This window comes from Theobroma umbraticum, unplaced genomic scaffold, assembly GCF_002168275.2.
Source record: "Theobroma umbraticum cultivar Fairchild unplaced genomic scaffold, ASM216827v3 scaffold_67.0, whole genome shotgun sequence".
Classification (NCBI taxonomy): domain Eukaryota; kingdom Viridiplantae; phylum Streptophyta; class Magnoliopsida; order Malvales; family Malvaceae; genus Theobroma; species Theobroma umbraticum.
Window position 1 is genome coordinate 8261633 of NW_018397262.1, and position 19077 is coordinate 8280709.

Below are 19077 nucleotides of genomic sequence, written 5' to 3' on the forward strand. Positions count from 1 at the left end.
AAATATCCAGCACAGGCCAACATAAACGCAAAAGGGTATTCTTTACTCGTCAAACGCTCAAAAGTTTCATTGGAATCACTCAAGAAATGCATCATAGCAGTCCCCAGGAAAACCCCACCAGCAAACTGAGTTCCCAATACCAGAAAACTCTGGTTCCATTTCAGGAAATATGGTGACACCCCACCGATGAAGGTCCCTACAAACACGAGAATCAAGCACCATATCTTGACCGAGACCAAGGATTTGGAACGTAGGCTATGAGGAGGCTCACTGCCTTCACCTGTACCCTTGTCATCATCATCACTGCCTCCATGGGAGGTGGCAGAGAGGAAAAGAGAGAGGGAGAGAAGGAGGAAGAAAAGAAAGCGTGAGAGTTTCATTGAACGAGTTTGAGGTTCTTACATGATACTTACATGGATTATATGGACAGAGAGAAGAAGATGGTTTTTGTCGTTGTCTGTGCTACAAAAGCATAAAGAAGTACCAGGAAATACCGAAATGGACGTTGATATTATTACAAGTGTAGTACTACAAACAAGAAAAAAACAGACAAATTTGATCTGTTCATTCTATTTACCTTCACTTATTCAATTATTTCCACGTGATGGAACCTTGGTAGATCACAAATTTTTTTTTTGGCTTCTTTATATTTGAATATGTAAAAAAAAGTAAGATAAGTTCCACTTAGACGATTTCGATTTTAACATCTTTCTCTTAATATTTTATAATTTTTTTGGATTTGAGTTAAATTATAAGGTAATAACCATATCTACCAGACTAATGAATAATGCCTAGTGAAACACAACAATACTCACAAATAAGATTTGTTGGATAGTATTCTCTTCTTCTTTTTCTTGTTTTTTAAATTGAATATTTATTTTATCGAAGTTGGTATTTCAATAAAAAAAAACAATATTACAAATAATAATAAGAGGAAAATTCAATTTGAAACAAAAAGAATTATAAAAATATCATGGAATGAGAATCTCCCGCTAGATCTTAATCCTGAATGCACATCTAAAGGTCAGAATCTCAAAGACAAGTTGTCCATGGAGTTTCTGATTTGTGTTACTGCCAACTAGTTATTATGGTCCTAATACTTGGCACCTAGGCGGAAAGGGCAGTAAAGATGTCGTGAAAGTCTGAAAGAAACATCAAAGTGGGATACACTTTCAGACTGGCTTTGCCGTGCAGTTGGGTTCGTGGCTGAGAGGCCTGGATAGACTTTCACCATTAACACCCAAGGTTTACACATTCAAAGCCGTTGGCTCAGGACAAAGATGTGTGAACCAACCATAAGACAGGGATTTGGTCAAGCCAGAACAACTCAATTGCCGGTTCAAGAACAATGGAAGTAGAATAATTGAAGCACCCCATTCCTTCAAACTAGTCAATACTTTCATGATCCTGGCGTAATTGGTAAAGAACAAGATTGGTCTTGATTGACAAGAGTGAGATTGTTGCAATTGTCAAAAACAAAATAACGAAAATCCTTTTCCTGTCGCATCATTGCATCCGATCACAGACCATACCCTAACTCAGTAGCAAGAGAGAGTCGGGCTCACTTACATCGAATGATGATCGAGTAGGTTCCATATGAGCATTACAACTCTGTCATTAAAAGGTAGAAAGATCAGTAAATTAATCACTCGGGTTTAAAGTTAGGCTAAGATTTTTCCCGTGGAAAGTAACTGAATCTCGCAAGAATGAATAACTGTGACAATCAAAGCGGGCCAAAATTTTGATTTATCGATGATCCAACGAATTGGAAGCTTGCCTACATCTCGGCCAAAAGAAACAAAAAATACAAGTTCTTTTGTCAGATATTTAAATGATGCAGTGCAACTGCAGGATGCATTTCATCAATGTATAACTCTTTATCAGAAAATGGGCTTTTTTTACTGCCAAAAAGGAGCTTGAAAACTTCAACAATACTTGGTCTATCAATTCTTCTGATTCATCCTGCAGAATGATTTCCGGAATCCACAACCATCAACTATACATAACTATTCTCCTCACCGCCGCCAGAAACGACCTTGCTGCCTCTGTTCCTGCATTCGCCTGCATCATCACCAGCATTCATCAATGTTATCATAAACTACAACGCTCACATATCTGAGACAGATTTGACAATACACAAAAGAGAGAAGACACTTCACCTCTGATAATCTTTCGAACGCTCAAGAAACTCTTTCGCAATATCTTTTCTTTCATAAGATTGTAACACCTGTCTGATATCAGCTGGACTATTGCGGGCGACATCTGTGGACAAACCAAAGCAGATGGTGTTACACTTAACAAAAGAAAATAGCAAAAAAAAAAAATGATCAAGTAAGACAGATTTGATCAACCATACACCCTACCAACTACACTAGTTAGCACGCATGCCATGTATAATTTGAACAAGGGAAACAAGAAAAAGCAAGTTCAAAAGAAACAGCAGGAGACTTACATTCAAGAAAGGGAATAAGATCCAAAAGTGCTGTATCATCTGTCTCAAGCTTATACGGCTTAATAGGGACACAATTTTCTGGTTGAAGGCTAGAATCAAATGCATGAGCACTCACATATAAAATCTTGGCTGGGTCCCTGTTAAGCTTTGAAAGATCCTGTGCAACAGGAACTATTTATTAACAAGAATACTCATTTTGAAGTAGAAGCTCTTAAAGATACCATCTCCTTGATTAAAACACTCATTATAGCTGCAAACTATATAGGGGAAAACAAAAACAGAAATGCTTCAAAGCAAAATCATCAACTACAAAATACCCTATAATGCTTGCCATCCTGATATTTAGTAGCAGCCCTTGAGAGCCTAAATCGTATATAATGGTTAGGGTCCAACCTTTCACAAACAGGATCGACATACTGCACAAGCCAAAACAAACAAAAAATTAAATTGCTGTTAACATCAGTTATCTCCATAATAATGTATTTAAAATGGTTATCACAATGGAAATTATCAAATTACCATATTCATCTGGTCAGAATACACAATAATTTCATAGAACTTTGCCAGATGTTCCAAAAAGGCATCAACTCCAGGTCTTTTGAATGTACGCCAGCCTCTCTCTCGCTTTGCCAACCCAAAAGGTTAAAAAAAAAAAGAATTACAAATGTATGAACATGAACATCAGTCATCAAAATAACATAAAAGAAACTATCCAATGAATCTTATAAATAATCACAAATAGTTGGTTTTCCAATAATCTTTGCATTGATTTCTGACCAACAATTATTTTATAGAGGCAAATGGAAAATAGATTTCAGTCAAATTCTTACCTTCCAATCTGTAAAAAGTAATGTCTCATTCAGATCTAGGACAAGAGTGAAAACATGTTGTTCTGCAGGATGCAAATCAGGAAGAAGCTTATCTGAGGTCGGTTCAGTAAATTCCTACGATATGAGAAAAAACTATAAGAAATGAAGAAAAGAAGGGCTTAATGCTAATGTAAAGAAGACAAAACAAAAGATAAGCAGAAAATACTAGAAAATCAGAAACAAGAGAAAGAAATTCAGCACTCACCAGCACATGTTCTTCCACTAACTTCCTCAGATCCAGGTAAGATTCAAGTGCTTTAGCTGGAACTGAATAGTTATAAAAAAGGAAGATATGAGCAGAAAGTGGTAGAAGCAGAACATGTAAACAGGTCAATCGTTGACAAATCAACATCATAACCATTGACTGAGTTTAATAAAGAGCAATTAACACCAAGGAATGAACTTTGTTTGTTGCCCCGTAAAACCTATTAATAATGACGTAGCCCAAATTTATTCTAAGGAAAATTCCCAAACACTTGAAGTGAAAAAATGCTTACATAAAATACAAATTTAACTCCCTGTTATGAAAATATTGCTGTAGTGATTGGGTTAATATATACTAAAGAGTGTAGAGAATATTGTAGATATGAACAAAGAAAGGAGCAAAATAGAAACATAATAAGGCCCTAACCTGTCATTGCAGCAGAGTAGAGCAAGCCCTGACATTTCTGAACAAAATATGGAAAACAAACCGTCACCATTTCAATATCTAATTATCTCATAAGACCAACTTAACAATGGCCATATCACATTGTTATGACTTAACACAAGCACATCACATGTGCATTCATAACCATAAGGACATTAATATAAATACTCACATAACTGATATCGATGTATTCATCACATCATCACATCACAGCCATCAATCATACAGGAATCACCTGTGGAAGCAATGATGGACGGCTGTTATGTGAGTACATGAATCATTTTCCTACACATTGAAAAAGAAATCATCGTGAAGTTTACCAATTACTTAAACACCAAAGCAGCTAGCTATTACTTCTGTTTACGCTATGGTTCAAGATGGTCAAACCAACCACATCAGATCACATTAAACTCATACGAATGACATTCAAATTATAACTTGACCAGCTGCATGCATTAACCAAATTGTACATGACATCATTCCCAAAACTGAGGTAAAATGAGAAAATTCACTAAAAGGAAAGAAAAGGTTCAAACTTACATCAACAGCAGATGCATCTTCACTAGGAGTATAACTGGCCGCAGCCCGTAATGTCTTTGCCTTCTCATCTACTTCCTCATATGAACATTCTGCAAATCAAATTAAACACTTTGTTTAAAAAAAACCCACATTTTAAACAAAGCTCATAAACAAAATCACAAATTGATCCAACCATTATCAAACAAACACTTACTATAAGAGAGATAACAAGTATAGCCAATAGCTCCAGTAACGGCTGCGGTAAGTCCGTACTTGAGAAAGCTCCAACCTTTCCTTCCCGAAACCTGCGGGGAAGCTTCCGGCGCCGGAGGCGGAGGAGGAGCCGGTGACTGATCGGAGAGAATGGATTGTGAAGAAATGATCGTTTCTTTAGAAGGATTTGAAGAAGAAGAAGACGAAACCACTCCTGAACTATAAACCCTTCGATTAATGATCTTTGATCTGCAACTACTCGAAATTATTCGAGATCGAAGAATAACCGAAGACATTTCTTCCTAAGGGTTTTCAATTCCGGGGCTTCTCTTTTTGTTGGATTGAGGTTTTAGAAATGTTTTAGGGTTTTACAGATCGAAAGGGCGTGATGACACCGCCTTTAAGAGCTGCGTTTGGAAGTTGGTTTTGGGTAATTTCTGGTTCGGGTCTAGAATAGGAATGGGGGAAATATGCTGTTTGGTAGCCGACTTAAACTATTTTTCTTATTTTTAAATATTTAATTTTCATTATTTCATAGTATTCTTTACTTTTCATATATTATTTTATAACAAAAAAAAATTAATTTAAATATCTTGCAAATATTAAAAATAAAAATAATACCAATTATTTATATCAAACTTAAATGAATAATAACTCATGATCGAGATTAAACTTGTATCATATCTTGCACTAACTACTTATATCGAGCCATGAATTATGAGTGTTGTTAGGCATTCTTTAGTTATAGCTCTTAAAATTCGATAATGAATTACATCCGAAAGAAAAAAATTAACAACAACATTTCTATTTATCGGATGATTTGATTTTTAATTTTACACGTAATATTAACAAAATTTAATCACGAAATATTATCTTTGTTCTTTTAAATAAGGGCAAAGAATAAAGCTTTTAAGAAAATTAAAGATTACATGGATATTATATCTATCTTCATCCTATCATAGTGACAAGCCAAATTAGCTTGGCACTAGATCGAATTTTTATCCATTCGATTCGACATTATTGACTTAAATTATCGATTTTTTTACATAAAAGAAACAAAGCCGTTAATTCAAAAACGATATAAGTTTCGATTTGTCAATTTTTTCACTAAATTTCGATAACAATTTGTAACTTGAATATTTTGGCAATCTTATCTATATTTATGAAAACCAAGACAATGGATATATAGTTGTTGGTGAAGTAGATCATGAAATTAAATGTATGTGAGAAAACTTTATGGTGAATGATAGCCACAAAGATTCATGAAGCATTGAGTGCCATTCAAATTAGTCACAGGAATGACTGAAACTAGACCTAATATATGTGTCGATGATCAATTTATATGTGCAACGCTCGAAATTGTGACAGAATTAATTTTTTTTTATGTATTAATATTAATTGATACAAAAATTATTATCATTGTTCTTATGAAAAGAAAACCCAGTCGTTGAATTTAACTAATGTTGTCGTATTTTGCAGGAGCTCTTGATCTATCAACTTCAAAATCAATATTTCACGTCAATGACAACTACTTTGAATATCTCCGGTGGGCAACTTCAACATAAAATAACATTAAAAGCTGGAAATTTCAAAGATCAAAAGCGACTAAGAACCACCACAATTAATGAAACCTTCAAGGTGGCCAATTATGATCGGCCAATATGCAAATTTCTTACAGAAAAAGGGCAGTAAACACCTTCAGGATAGAGTCCTAGAGATATTTCTTATGTGTCTTTCTAGATATAATTCATGCAAATAATTGAGTATACCATGCCCCATGAGGACTGGTCCTGTCTGGATATAAATACAGCTATTCTTTGCGGTAGAGCTTTGAGTTTTCTGGCTCCACTAGTCCAGGGACGATATGGCTCTGAAATGGCTTCTCAGTTCTGCATTCACTCAAGTTTTCGGCCACGCCGAAGGCGGCAACCTGCAGACCAAGGCAGTTGTAGGATGCCCTAATGTCCATGGAAGTGTCAATGGTTGCAAGGAAACAGATGGAGGGGTTGCCTGCAGCATCAAAATCAGTAAGGAAGACTACCCAAATGGTTTCCAGATGCCTGTTCATTACCCTCGATACTCGAAATCAGATTACGAGAAGATGGAAGAATGGAGGGTGGACATGCTGCTGAAAGAGTACGGGTTCAGCTTCCATGGCAGTGTTGATGAGAAGAGAGCATTTGCCATGGGGGCATTTCTCTGGCCTGATCAACTTTGAGATGCTGCTGCTACAGCTGCTTTTCATTTTGCAGATTCTGCTATATATATAATCAATCATATCCCTTGTTAGAAGTCTTTTGACGGCTTGATGCTTAATTTGATGTGAACCTATTAACCTGTGTGATAATCATGCTATCTGAAGCATGATTTGTATAGAAAATTATGTGTTTAATTAGGTGTTTAAATATATAATTATCAGGAATTAATCCGTCGTAAATCATATGATCTGTTCAATGTAATTTCACTTGATCTCGTATCTTTTCGATCTTTCACTAATCAGTCCCTTCACAATACAAAACTTACAACGTCGAAAATTTTTACCTGGTAATCATTATCTAATAGTATGGAAACCAAATTTCTCCATTAACTATACCTACCACTATACAGGTTTCTGGTAAACCAAATGATTACTTTTCTGTTGGTAATGAACAAGAGTTCCGGGTACAAGACAATGATCACATAGAACAACTAACAGAAAACTTGAAGAAAACCTCTTCTTTTGCCCTGTCTGCCATGACCAACCAACTTTAGATCAGAAAATATTCTCATTCTGCATCACTTTCAGACGAGTTTTTGTTGTTAGGCAGAAGAGATGAATTTCGTGTACTCACCAGAAAAGGAAAAAGGAAGCTTGATGCTACAAGAAATCATGTCAAGCAAAGCAAGAGAAGTAAACAAAAGAGGTGACAAATCATAAGAAAACAAAAAGAAATTTCTGAGGAACTCCAGGGAGAGTGGAAAGAAAAAGCAAGAGCCGTGCCTCACATGGTGGAAAAACTTCCCTTAGGACCACTGCTTCTTCACCATTTGATTAGGTTTCATGGAAAAAAGTTTATTGAAGGGAAATCATTTTCTTTTATCTGGGATTTAATGCCTTTGGTTTATTAAATCGAAAGTAAAAGAAGTTTAATAGTTTAAATCTCTATTTTAGAGGTAAATTATTACGTTAATCATCATACACCTATATGCATACGTACAAGACATAAGACAAGACATGAAGCAAAAGACCCTTGTCACGAAAATGAAAACAAAGAAACGTGGCAGAAATTTGTGAACACTTGTATTAATTATGAATAATGTTACTATGGAATTATTGCAAAAAAAAAAAATTTTTTTGACTTTACTCACGACAATATAGTAGCCTTAAAAATTATAGCATCAATAATCTAGCAATTTAATGTAGTTTATTCTTGAAGAAACATGCAGCTCTATACATATAGAAGAGATTAGGTGTAAAATGATGAAAAATTTTATTATCTTATGGTATAATTAGCCACCCAATTGACAAAAAACATAGAAAGAATCCATACAAAAAACCCCACCAAGAAAGTAGAAGAAAGGTGTCATGAGAAAGCTTCAGTGTCTGAATTTTGGGGGAAAAAGGAAGATAGGGAAAAGAAAAAGGAAAAAAAGAAGAACCATTACTCAATGGACTTTAATGGGGGAGAGGTAACTTTGAATGTGAATCTATCTTCTTCTAATGGATTTTGGTCCCAACCTGCCATTGATTGCCACATCTAACCCTCTCTCTTTCAATCGTATAGGAAATTGGTAAACAATAAGATGACTCTTGGCCAAAGAGTTGACAGCTAGAAAGTTCCAAATTATCAAGTAAAAGGAAAATTTCTGCCCTCCCCTTCCATATGGCAACCTTGAATTTGCTACAAATCACACTAATCTTAAAGGTTGGTTTCCTTGCCTTAAAGACTTCAGGTTTTAAAGGGTTGTTTTGTGGCTCTGATTTGCATGCAAACAAGGGTTCTTTTGGAAAATCAATCTGATCCCTCTATAAAAAGGGCAGGGCCACTTGGATCTTTGGCATACCATTACCAACCTGCAAATTCTCATAGCATTCTCTCCCAATTTCAAGTCATTTCCAAGTTCCAAGTTCAAACTCCAACACCCAAAAGAGAGGTTCAAGAAATGGATCCAACAGGAAACCAGAAGCAGCAATCTTTGAGTCAGTTTATGAAATCTCAATTTCACAGAAAACTGACTCAGTTGGTTCTATCAGTTTCTGTTTTTTCCTTATTCTTTTCTCATTCATATTGGCTTTCTTTGCTCCATTCCTTTAACTTCAACTTCCATAATACCCTCCCTTTCCAGTTGTTTAGCCATGCTATAGATAAGAACTGCATATTCCTTCTTTGCAATGGACTTCTTGTTTTCCTTGCAAAATATTCAGGATTAATCAGTTCTTCATCCAAGCATAATCTGACAGATGATCAGTCTTTTAAGAGCTATGAGGATGTTCCACAATCCGAGTCAATTGTCTTGGAGCCAAAAGCACCATTGTTGGAGAAGGAAGTTGCCTTGGGGAGTTCTGATGAGGCACTAGAAAACGGCATTTTGATGGAAGGAAGACAAGAAGAGGAAGAAGAAGCAGCAGCAGCAGAAAGAGAAATAGGAAACTTCACTCTGGAAGAGGAAGAAGAACATGGAGAAAAATGGGACTTGATGACAACTGCTGAACAAGAAGGAAATGCTGCTTTTGTTCAAGAAGCAGAGGTAGAAGGGTCAGAAGTTGACTTCTTTGTACAAGAATTTGGAGAAGATGAAAATCCTGAAAGAGAAGAAGAAGTAGTAGAACTGGTAGAAGGAAATAGAGTATTGAGTACAGAAGAGCTGAATAAAAGGTTTGATGAATTTATCAGAAAGATGAAGGAAGAATTAAGAATCGAAGCTAGACAACAACTAGTCATGGTTTAAGGATCATCTTGAGATGAGAGTCTATTTAATTTCTATGTTTGTACTTCCTGTTTCTCCCTATAGTTTGTGTACATAAATGCTAGTATACTAGTTTTGGTAGTCTAGCTCATTAAGTTTCTTCTGTTCTTTTCCTCCCGAGTGTAGTAAAATTTCTTGTTCTTTCAGTAGATCAGGCTACAGTTCATGTAAATTATGTGTTTAGTAACTACAATCTTTAGCTTTATGAGTTCTAATTCTCCATTTCCAAGGCAATCTTCTGATAAAGAACCAAACCAGATATACATATATATATATATATATTCATAATCTGAATTTTTCTGGGTAATTTGACAGCAATTGTTCAAAGTTGAAAGAGAAATTGAAAATTCATGGTGGCAGAACCAGGTCGTGAATTGATTCAGGATCTCACTGATTACAAATTAACCAATCAGACGTAACCTCCTGATACACCAGGATGATGACTGAGAGGGGAAACTCCAAGCCTTTCTACGTATCATATGGCTGTAATCTGGTATCAGGTCTATTCAATATCTATTTCAAGCTATTAAATGATAATTAATTTATGGGTTCCATTTGTATTAGGCAGAAAGGTCCCCGTGAAAATGATGGCAATTAAGACCAGCCTTTTTGGATTATCAAAGTTCAGAAGCACAAACCCTGCTATAGCTGTAGATTTACTCTAGACAGAGGGTAAGTAATTGATTTACTTGTTGAATTTCTTGTTTTGCTTCTCCCAGGGGTGATCTAGATTTTCAACACATGGGATATTTTTCCCCCTTGACTTAGGAACTTATTTTGGGAAAAATAGACAAATTTTGAAGGTAGGTTGAAGAAAAATTGTGGGTTAAGGCTCATCATTATCAGCACAAACCACCCCCACCTATACTTATAGGGTAAAATTAGTTTCAATCATCATTTGACAGTTTTTTTAATGAAGGTAAACTTCATTTAACCTTTTCTTAATTTTAACGTTTTCTTTCATAGTATATTGTGGTTTTCTTTCCCGTAAAGAGTTAGGTTGTTGATATTTTAATGACTTTATTGAGTAAAATTAACAATCTCACCTCTCATAATAGCAAAAGTTATTCACGAGATGTTAATTATAAAAAACGAAACCGTAATATAATAAGAAAAAATTTAAAATTACGAGGGTGTAAATAAAGTTTATCGATTTTATGATTGAATCAAGATAAAGTAATGGAGCTCATAATTCTGAATTCAATGCTTGTTTTTCTCCTGCTATATACCTAACAGATATCAGAAATCTTTATGCTGATATATATAGCTTCGAAGTCACGTAACTGAGAAAGAAATAATTGGTTTAAATTGGGCCATTCATGCCGACCAATTGACTACTATCATCCTGTGTCCTAAGGACTTCTACAAAACTCAAAAAGGGTAATCCTTTTCCATTGAAATTCATGGAAAAATAATGGCAAATTATGGGGGACAAACATAATGACATATAGTTTCAATCCATCTGCCAAACAATGATTCATTTCCCTGGAACATAGAAATGAAATCCAGCTAAGAATTTTCCCATGGAAAATGGCGGTTTTTTTGCTTAGCTAGGCTGCTGCTGCTGCTTTGAACCCCATTAAAGCTAGCTGACACTTGTTACCACTCATCAGCATTTGATCACAAACCCTCTTTCAGGATCCTGATTATTACCAGGGTTTTCCGAATCTTCCAGTAATGCCATGTGGCAACTCCTTTTTGGGGTCCAAAGAAAAAAGCTTGAAAACTTTTATATGTGGGTGCAGTTTCAGCCAATATGCTTTTTCACAGTAGCAGAAATGATGGATTCCATGGAATAGTTCAATGATTCATTGACAAAAAAGAACATCTAAGGAAGAACAATACAAGTTTAAAAAGCTGAAGAAAATATATTTGTTACAGCCAAAAGACACAAAAATTTGTAAAAATAGATTGAAATTTGTCAGCGGTTAAAAACATTGTACAATCAGTGGAAAGTGACCAAGGAATCTGTGATCCCTTTACACCTATGTGGCTGGAATCTCAGGAGCTTTCATTTCAATGCCTCCCATATTTGGATTTACATCACAAATCAGCCAATTTCCCCACCTTGAGTCCTCTTCAATGTAAAACCAATGTCCAAAAAATGAAATGGGAAAATGTTTTCAATCACCACAAATCTGTGTATCAGTGAATGTGAAAGATCTAGAAAGGACCCATCTCTCTTTGGGTGGGACTTTTATCACAGAGAGTGGCCCACCATCATCCCTCTTAATGACCAACTTCACCAATCTTCAAGCAAAAGAACAGTTTTGGACCCAACTAAACCCTTAACTCTTTGTTTGGAAACAGTGCAGCAATCACTGCAAGAAAACAACAAGTGATCTCCATTATTGCAATGAACAAATACTGAGAGGTACTGATGGATTTCAGCATTTCTCACTTTCCATCAGGAATTCAAGCTCCCCACGTGAGCCACATACAAGTGGAACTTGGGAGGCAAACATCAAAGCCAGCAAGGGTTCCAATTGAATGATAATAGCATAGAAATTATTCTGGTTCAATGCAATGCACGCATGATCAATTATAAAGTAGGGTCTCTGATCAGCTAGAAACCAATGGCAATGGCCCATGCAAACTTATAACCTATCCCAATGGACAGAGCAAAAGGAGCAAGAAAAGATGTATCAGAACATATATCTTGAGAGACATTGCAGATCAATCATTTACCTGGCGTTGAGAAGAGTCTATCAGATAAGCAAACAAAGCAGCATCACCCTCTCATGACTGTCTGTCGAAATGGATATTAATGGCAGAATATGGACAAGAAATCAAAGCTCCATAAAGGGTCTGTTCCGCATAATTTACTGAATCATATCCCAATTCTGGAAATACAATTCAATTCTGGTCCTTGTTGCTTCCTTACCACACATGGAAATGTGGGTAATACCAATTCTGTACGTGCTGTACAATTGGTACTTGTATACATCTTCCAGCATGAAATGATACAGACAAGGAGTTAATGATGGAAAGCTGAGTGTACGCATTAGTCTTATTCAGTGATGTGTTCTTTCTTTCTGATTTAATTTGCACTTTGGCCCCTCTTAAAGTTATCCATTATGTTATGCAAATTAAATTTTAGATATAAGTAAGAATGGTAACAGGCAAGTTATCTGCTATTTTTAAAATATTTATATTCGAATCTTATTATTTATCAAGATATCCAAACTTTATAATTATTTTATTAATATTTTAAATTTTTTATTTAAACATTAGTCGAATTAATAGACACGATATGCTAAATACCTAATTTTGATTGTAAAGGTTATTTGGCTATTCCCCTTGCAAGCATATACAAATTATACTTATTTATAGTTAATAAAATATAGATAAACAAGTTTAGAGTATGGGTACTTGATATTATTCAAATGAAAACTAATCATGTTTGAATCTTCAAAGGGTAATATCGAACCTGATATGAGTAACAAATTCCCTACTTAAATTTGTCCCAAACTCAAATACAGAATACTTGAATCTTATGTAATGGGATCTGTATCTAATAGAGTACTCAAACCTGTCCCATGACATTTAGCAAGCTCAAGGAAACAGTAAAACAAGCAGAGATTTCTATTCAAAGACCAAATCCAAATTGCATCATTGTTGTATACTATATATAATATCCATAAGCAAATTAAGAAACCAAGCTTAGTAATAACACCTTTTACATTATTTTGCACCATTGATGATCCATCTCCTTAGGGGGTGCAACCACTGGTGGTGCTTTAGGTGGAAAATAGTTAATTACTGGTTGCAGTGGTGGTGGCTGTCGTGGCGGTGGTGGAGGAGGAGGTAGGTATGGTGGTGGTGGTGGTGGTGGTAGTGGTGGCGGTGGTGGAGCGTAATAGTGTCTATCATACCATGAATAATTGTCTGGCCCTCCCATAAGTGGATATGTGTGAGGTGATATATGAGGAATGTACCCATTTCGTCCATAATAATGGTAGTAGATTGGCTCCCTCACTTCCCCTTCAAACTTAACACAAGAAACCTCTCCATGCTTCCCATATTTTTCAAATACCTTAAAGATTATATACGGATTCACTTTTCCTGAAACTTTTACTGTCCCTTGTTCTGCATCAATAACAACAGAGTATACCCCTAAATCCATAAAAAAAAAAGGGAAAATGTCACTTCCTTTCAAGCATATGATTTTCCTAAGATTCTATTTATTTTATGGGATAATGGGAAAGTACCATGGAGATTTTGCAACACATCCATCACCTTCTTCTTGCATGTCTCACAATTGATATTCACTTTCAGAACACAAGACTGCAGAAAAATGAAATCCAAGAAAAGGAAATGGTTTAACACAAAGTGAAATGAAATATAAATAAGAAGAAAATATTAAAAATATAAAAACAAAAATCATCTACCATTTCAGCTCGGGATTCCATGGAAGCAACTCTTTTCATGGAATTCCTTGGTGAATTTGAGGTTTCACATTTAGGAAAATTAGAATGGTATATATGAGGGGGAGGAACAAGATTAATCAAATAAGGCAAGTAAATAAAAATGGATCAAATTTCTTCCATATGTAAACAAGTTAATTTCCTAAACTATATATATACTGTTCATTATTCCTTCAAATAATTCCTGCAATCTCTCCTTAATTATAATTTCATCTCCAAAAATCATTCACATTCTGTTGGCCAAGGTGATTCTGGTCATACCCAATAGTAAACTAACTTTTTTACTATACTCCTTCCGTCTCTAAATGTTTCTCTCTTTGACTTTCACGAAAATTAAATAAAAATTTCATTACATCACATTCCAAAAATTAAATATGGACAAAGAAAAAGAGACAGACTAAGTAACAAGCATAGCATAGAAGAATAAGCAAATCAGTTCAAAAACAAAAAAAAAAAAAAAGAGCATAGCATAGAAGAAAAATACACTGTTAACTTAGTTTAATCTGTTAAGGGTACCCTTCAACCCAACGCACAACTATATTTGGAGTAGTCTTTTAATAGATCATTTTGACACATTCTTGAGTAATCTATGTAAAGGAATATCATGCTTCGACCTACTGTAAAGTTATTGCAATTTGCACCTTAGGGGTTACATGTAGTTACCAACTGTCAAATGTGACAGATATATGTTCCTTCCTGGATCTTGGACCGAATATACACCTCTGACAAGAAGGAAAGTGAGTGAACTGATAATGCTTCGATCTCGAATTTCACTCCTCTTTGCAGCATCAGCTCTAGTTCGGACCTTCAACATGCAAGAAGAGCAAAAGAAATCATAGATGAATTATATCTTAAGATAAAGATGTCAGTGAATTTACCTCCAATCAGGCACTTCTTGGTGAAGGTAGCATCTATTTAACATGGCTTCAGTTTTCCTCTTATCTGGCAGGAAGTATCGGAATCTCAAAACAAACTAGAAAAAGGAAACGTAAAAGCGATGCCACTGTCAGGATCTGTATCACCTTCTGTTGTCAAAGGCAGCAGACATTGCCGAGGAAGATCATAGTTCTCAGAGTCTGAAGGAAAAGCTCCAATCCATTGGATCTCTGGGACTCGTAGCAATTTGGCATCATAGGCCATTTGCTAAGAAGCAGATTCAATGGGGTGGAAAAAGGAAAGGATTCATGTCATAATGCTGAATTACTAAAGGGCACTCAGCCTCAGAATCAATCTACTTGCTTTGTTGCTTGAGTAGAAATTTCGAGGAAAACAACAGGTAAAAACATATTACTATACAATCAAGAAGTCCAACCATTGAACCAAACCGGTAAGTGGCCAGGATGTCGAAGCCATATGGATCACAATCTACCAAGCAATAAACAGGCAGACATAACTTGTCAACGAGGAGTCGCAAAAACCTGAAAGAGTAAGATGTGCATCTAATTAAACAAAGGCAGAAAGATACACTCCAATAGCATCAGAGTGGCATGTATTGCCAGTTTGCCACACACAGACATCCTCCGTTTCCTTCTAAATATTTGGGAAATTCTTTTTCTATTTTTTTTCTTTACTTCACCTTCTCGTGGGAACATCTGGATAGCCTCTTCCCTGAAGAAGAAGAAAGATTTTAAGAAGAATGAGTATAAATATTAAACAATTTAGAAAAGGTGATGTTCAGCCAAGTTTTTGCTTACTGTGATGACAATGCAACGGTTTTTGTTACAAAACTGGTCATTTGCTAAACGCTGGAACACTGACCAAGGATTCAATAAAAGATTTAGTCAATAACATTTTGACCATTCTTTCAGGTAAACAATGATTATTGCAAAAAACAATATACCTGATTCTTTCTCTACAACCAGTATGTACTGGGCAACACTAACAAGATCTGCATGCAGTAATCAAGGAAAGCTTATATCTGAGAACATGTCTTCTTGACCATATGTGACAGTACTCAGGGTAAATGAGAGAGATCTTATTGATATTATCCCCTTGCTTAACACTTAGTTAATTAGATACCTTTAGCATCCTCAACAAGCACAGGAATTGTGTGGGCCTGCAATGTGAATCAGATATGAACAGATAAAACATGAATCAGATATCTGTTGACATATTTAGAGTATGATTCCACTAACAAAAAATCGGTGCCTCCATTCTCACAGTGTTGGGGCTATTTATGCAATCGAATTTCCTTCCTGCTTCAAAGAATCTTAACCATCCCATCACCAACCTATAATAGATATAAACAGATAGATAGATATTAGGAGAAATAATACAAGCATGCATAACTTGAATTAATGTTTAAAAAAGGCAGAAATTAGCAAATATGAAACATGGCATCGTGGTGATATAAGCCGACTCCACAATTAATTGCATTAAGTAAAACCTGCCAGCTGAGAAAAGGTCTAAAAAGGTCGCTACCATTTTTATTTAGAATCCATATAACCAGTGCACTATTCATCAGCTCATGAAACTGCTCTTCCTGCTCTGTTTGCTAATGAAATAAACATATATAAATCTCACTCTCATAATTTTACCTCAAATTCTTATAAACCAGGGTGCAAAAGGTTGTCCATACAGTTGAGGATAACAACTCTATTAAGTTATCAAATCCTAAAGTTTAAACAACTCATGTTTGACATGCAGAGAACTCTTATGAACGACCAATGATTAAAAAGTACAGCACTCACCAATCAAGAGCATACATAAACCAAATGCCTAAAGAACTTGAAATGCATTACTTGAAGACAAATTAACTTGTCAGCAATAAGTTGTAGTATTGTTTTTCAGTCTTCCAAATTTTAAGCATGACCAGAAAACTCACCCACTTCCAACAGAAACCTGCCAAAAGAACATGCGTTAAATTTCTCAAATAAAGTAAATTTCTATTCACGACTTTATCAAATCTCTAAAATCCTAGAGCCAATTTTGATCTTTTGTGAACAAAAACAAATACTGCAATAAAATCAAATCTGGAATGTGATGCATGAGATTATAATCATATAACCTCTCATTCTAACTTCTACATATTCCTCATTGACAGTATAGGTTACCAACCACATTTAGATTGTGTCGACTGCATTGCAGAAGGATGCATATGTCATTAATTGCTCTATCTACAACCGACTGATCTGCATCAAAATACATGAACAAACCTCAAAAGAACAAATTGATCTAGACAGAAGTTTAAGCTTCATCAATATCATAACTGCAAATCAAGTCTCATAAACAGCAGAAGAGTAATAACATTAGCAAACAAGTCACTGTCCCCTGCAAAGACACTAACACGATGCTCATGTTTGTATATGGCTTTAAATTAAAGGGCAGTAATCTTATAGCTTCTAGCAAGTATTCAAGCAACTCTTTCAAAAATGGTAACTGAAACGAACCTGTAAATACTGATGGATGCATGTAATAAATATCTCTCTTTGACCCATGTTTGTTTTGTTGAAGAAGTTGCTGCACTATCAGCAACACCCTCAACAACGCATCTGAAAAAGAGATTAAAACAATTAATCAAATTCTCCAACTTGAAATTCAAATTACTAACACGATCACCACATAACAAAGAAGCAGGGTAATGGTAGTAATTCTTAGCTTACCAATTCTACGCACATGGCTTTCCTTTTTAAATGTAAGAATTTCATGTCCATTAGGCTTATTGGAGCTGCAAGAGCTGCATTGATACCGATACTAACGCATTAAACAATCCTTTTCGAGAAGATCAATTGAAATATGATCTCATTAAATGTCAGATTAAAATTTATTTCGAACCAATTTGAATCAAGATTGGTGCAGTAGGTTCTGAACCGCTGGATGAAAATCAACGGGGATCGTCCTTCGCTCAAGTCCTCCAACATCGACAGAGCAAACTCTGCGAAGAGAAGGAAAACGACAGAAAATTTTGATTTTCCTGAGAAAGTGAACGAAGAAAATTATCGAATTTGAAACCATTATCAAACGAAACCTTTGATTTTCCTCAGCAGATCGCTCGAGCAATTTCCCTCCATTTTTTCTTATGCTTTTCTCTGCTTTTGAATTTGAAAAAGGTCTTGGAAAATCGGAGAATCTATACTTAGATCCGTTTTGCATTCGGGTCGAACTGTTGGGCTTGAAATGGGCTTTCATTTAAGCATTTTGGCTTTTATTGGGCCTTCGTCCTCGTCTTGATCCAAAACAAGAGGACAAGCCATCCCGTCAATCAATGCTAAGTTTTAGCCGAAAAAGTAAACTTCACCTGTACCACCATAAAAGACAAAACTTTAACTGTTGAATGACGAGACTTGGATCTTCCAACAGCTTCCAAATATTGTTTTGCTTTCCTAACTTCTTCTCCATAGATTCAATTCAAAACACCCTAGTTTACCCCAGGTAAGTCTCTATCTTTCTATAGCTTTTTCCAATCCCAAGAACTTTCATGGTTCTAAGCTTATCATGAACTTTCATGGAAACTAGTTCTGTAGGTTGGCAGTTTTCACATGTTCAGCCTCTGGCAGTTTTTTTAGTTGATCCTGAGTGAAGGGTCTTTGATACTTTTCACTAAGGGTCTTTCTAAAGATCTTACAGATCTTGGCCTTGGACAGAACATGTGAAATGTTCATAGTTTTGCTGGACCAAACATGGTTTCAATGCAGATAATGTTTTAAAGTTTGACATTGTAGTAGTTGCTTGGTTGGAATCCATCTTAAAGTGAGCCAATTACTTTGAAGTTTGGATCTTTATCTTCAGCTATAATTCTATACGCATTATGAACTTTCATCGAAACCTATTCTGTAGGCATAGCTCTCTATATCAGCCTCTGGCAGTTTTTTTTGTTGATTCTGAGTAAAGGGTCTTTGATACTTTTTACTAAGGGACTTTATAAAGATCTTGCAGATCTTGGCCATGGACAGAACATGTGAAAAGTTCATAGTTTTTCCGGACCAAACATTGGCTTCAATGCAGATAATGTTCTAAAGTTTGACTGTTGAGGTTAGTAGTTGCTTGGTTGGAATCTATCTT

The 19077-nt window shown here is 35.5% G+C and overlaps 6 protein-coding genes across 8 annotated transcripts in view; 3 read left to right on the plus strand and 3 right to left on the minus strand.

Moving 5' to 3' along the window:
• LOC110418916 (zinc ion binding protein) overlaps positions 1-380 on the minus strand; it is a 4741-nt gene extending 4361 nt beyond the window's left edge. Inside the window, exon 1 of the mRNA XM_021431734.1 lies at positions 22-380. Within this exon, the coding sequence (XP_021287409.1) occupies positions 22-380 (359 nt within the window). The remainder of the gene's footprint in view (positions 1-21) is intronic.
• A 1333-nt stretch (positions 381-1713) lies between these two features.
• TIM50 (Haloacid dehalogenase-like hydrolase (HAD) superfamily protein) lies at positions 1714-5096 on the minus strand. Its single transcript, XM_021432311.1, has 10 exons — positions 4704-5096; positions 4511-4599; positions 3953-3989; positions 3527-3588; positions 3283-3396; positions 2972-3076; positions 2770-2868; positions 2453-2609; positions 2160-2262; positions 1714-2061 (listed from the first exon to the last, which is right to left on the minus strand). Exons 1-10 carry the CDS (start codon positions 4996-4998, stop codon positions 2016-2018), a joined length of 1107 nt encoding a protein of 368 aa, XP_021287986.1. The 5' UTR covers positions 4999-5096; the 3' UTR covers positions 1714-2015.
• Positions 5097-6372: 1276 nt separating this feature from the next.
• Positions 6373-7139, plus strand: LOC110419775 (uncharacterized). Its single transcript, XM_021432877.2, has one exon. It carries the CDS (start codon positions 6567-6569, stop codon positions 6918-6920), a length of 354 nt encoding a protein of 117 aa, XP_021288552.1. The 5' UTR covers positions 6373-6566; the 3' UTR covers positions 6921-7139.
• A 1484-nt stretch (positions 7140-8623) lies between these two features.
• On the plus strand, positions 8624-9852 carry LOC110419753 (uncharacterized). Its single transcript, XM_021432849.1, has one exon. The coding sequence runs from the start codon at positions 8669-8671 to the stop codon at positions 9629-9631; it is 963 nt and encodes a 320-aa protein (XP_021288524.1). The 5' UTR covers positions 8624-8668; the 3' UTR covers positions 9632-9852.
• A 3851-nt stretch (positions 9853-13703) lies between these two features.
• ATSPO11-1 (Spo11/DNA topoisomerase VI, subunit A protein) lies at positions 13704-18103 on the minus strand. Of its 2 annotated transcripts, none has more exons than XM_089784072.1 (17): positions 18044-18103; positions 17851-17950; positions 17679-17752; positions 17466-17567; positions 17134-17207; positions 16901-16917; positions 16237-16306; positions 16096-16132; positions 15917-15964; positions 15771-15829; positions 15653-15684; positions 15389-15494; positions 15099-15219; positions 14955-15018; positions 14718-14881; positions 13861-13936; positions 13704-13765 (listed from the first exon to the last, which is right to left on the minus strand). In XM_089784072.1, the coding sequence occupies exons 1-15, from the start codon at positions 18084-18086 to the stop codon at positions 14746-14748; spliced, it is 1083 nt and encodes a 360-aa protein (XP_089640198.1). In that variant the 5' UTR covers positions 18087-18103; the 3' UTR covers positions 13704-13765; positions 13861-13936; positions 14718-14745. The 2 variants fall into 2 exon arrangements, with proteins under 2 accessions (XP_089640198.1, XP_089640199.1); XM_089784073.1 differs by having other exon boundaries at positions 13721-13765; positions 14740-14881.
• A 222-nt stretch (positions 18104-18325) lies between these two features.
• Positions 18326-19077, plus strand: part of LOC110419295 (two-pore potassium channel 1-like) — a 2672-nt gene continuing 1920 nt past the window's right edge. Inside the window, exons 1-2 of one of the 2 annotated variants that reach the window (XM_021432286.2) lie at positions 18326-18447; positions 18952-19047. The gene's annotated coding sequence lies outside the window, so the exon portion shown is untranslated. Of the gene's footprint in view, positions 18448-18942; positions 19048-19077 lie in introns of both variants that reach the window. The other variant, XM_021432287.2, reaches the window with a different exon arrangement.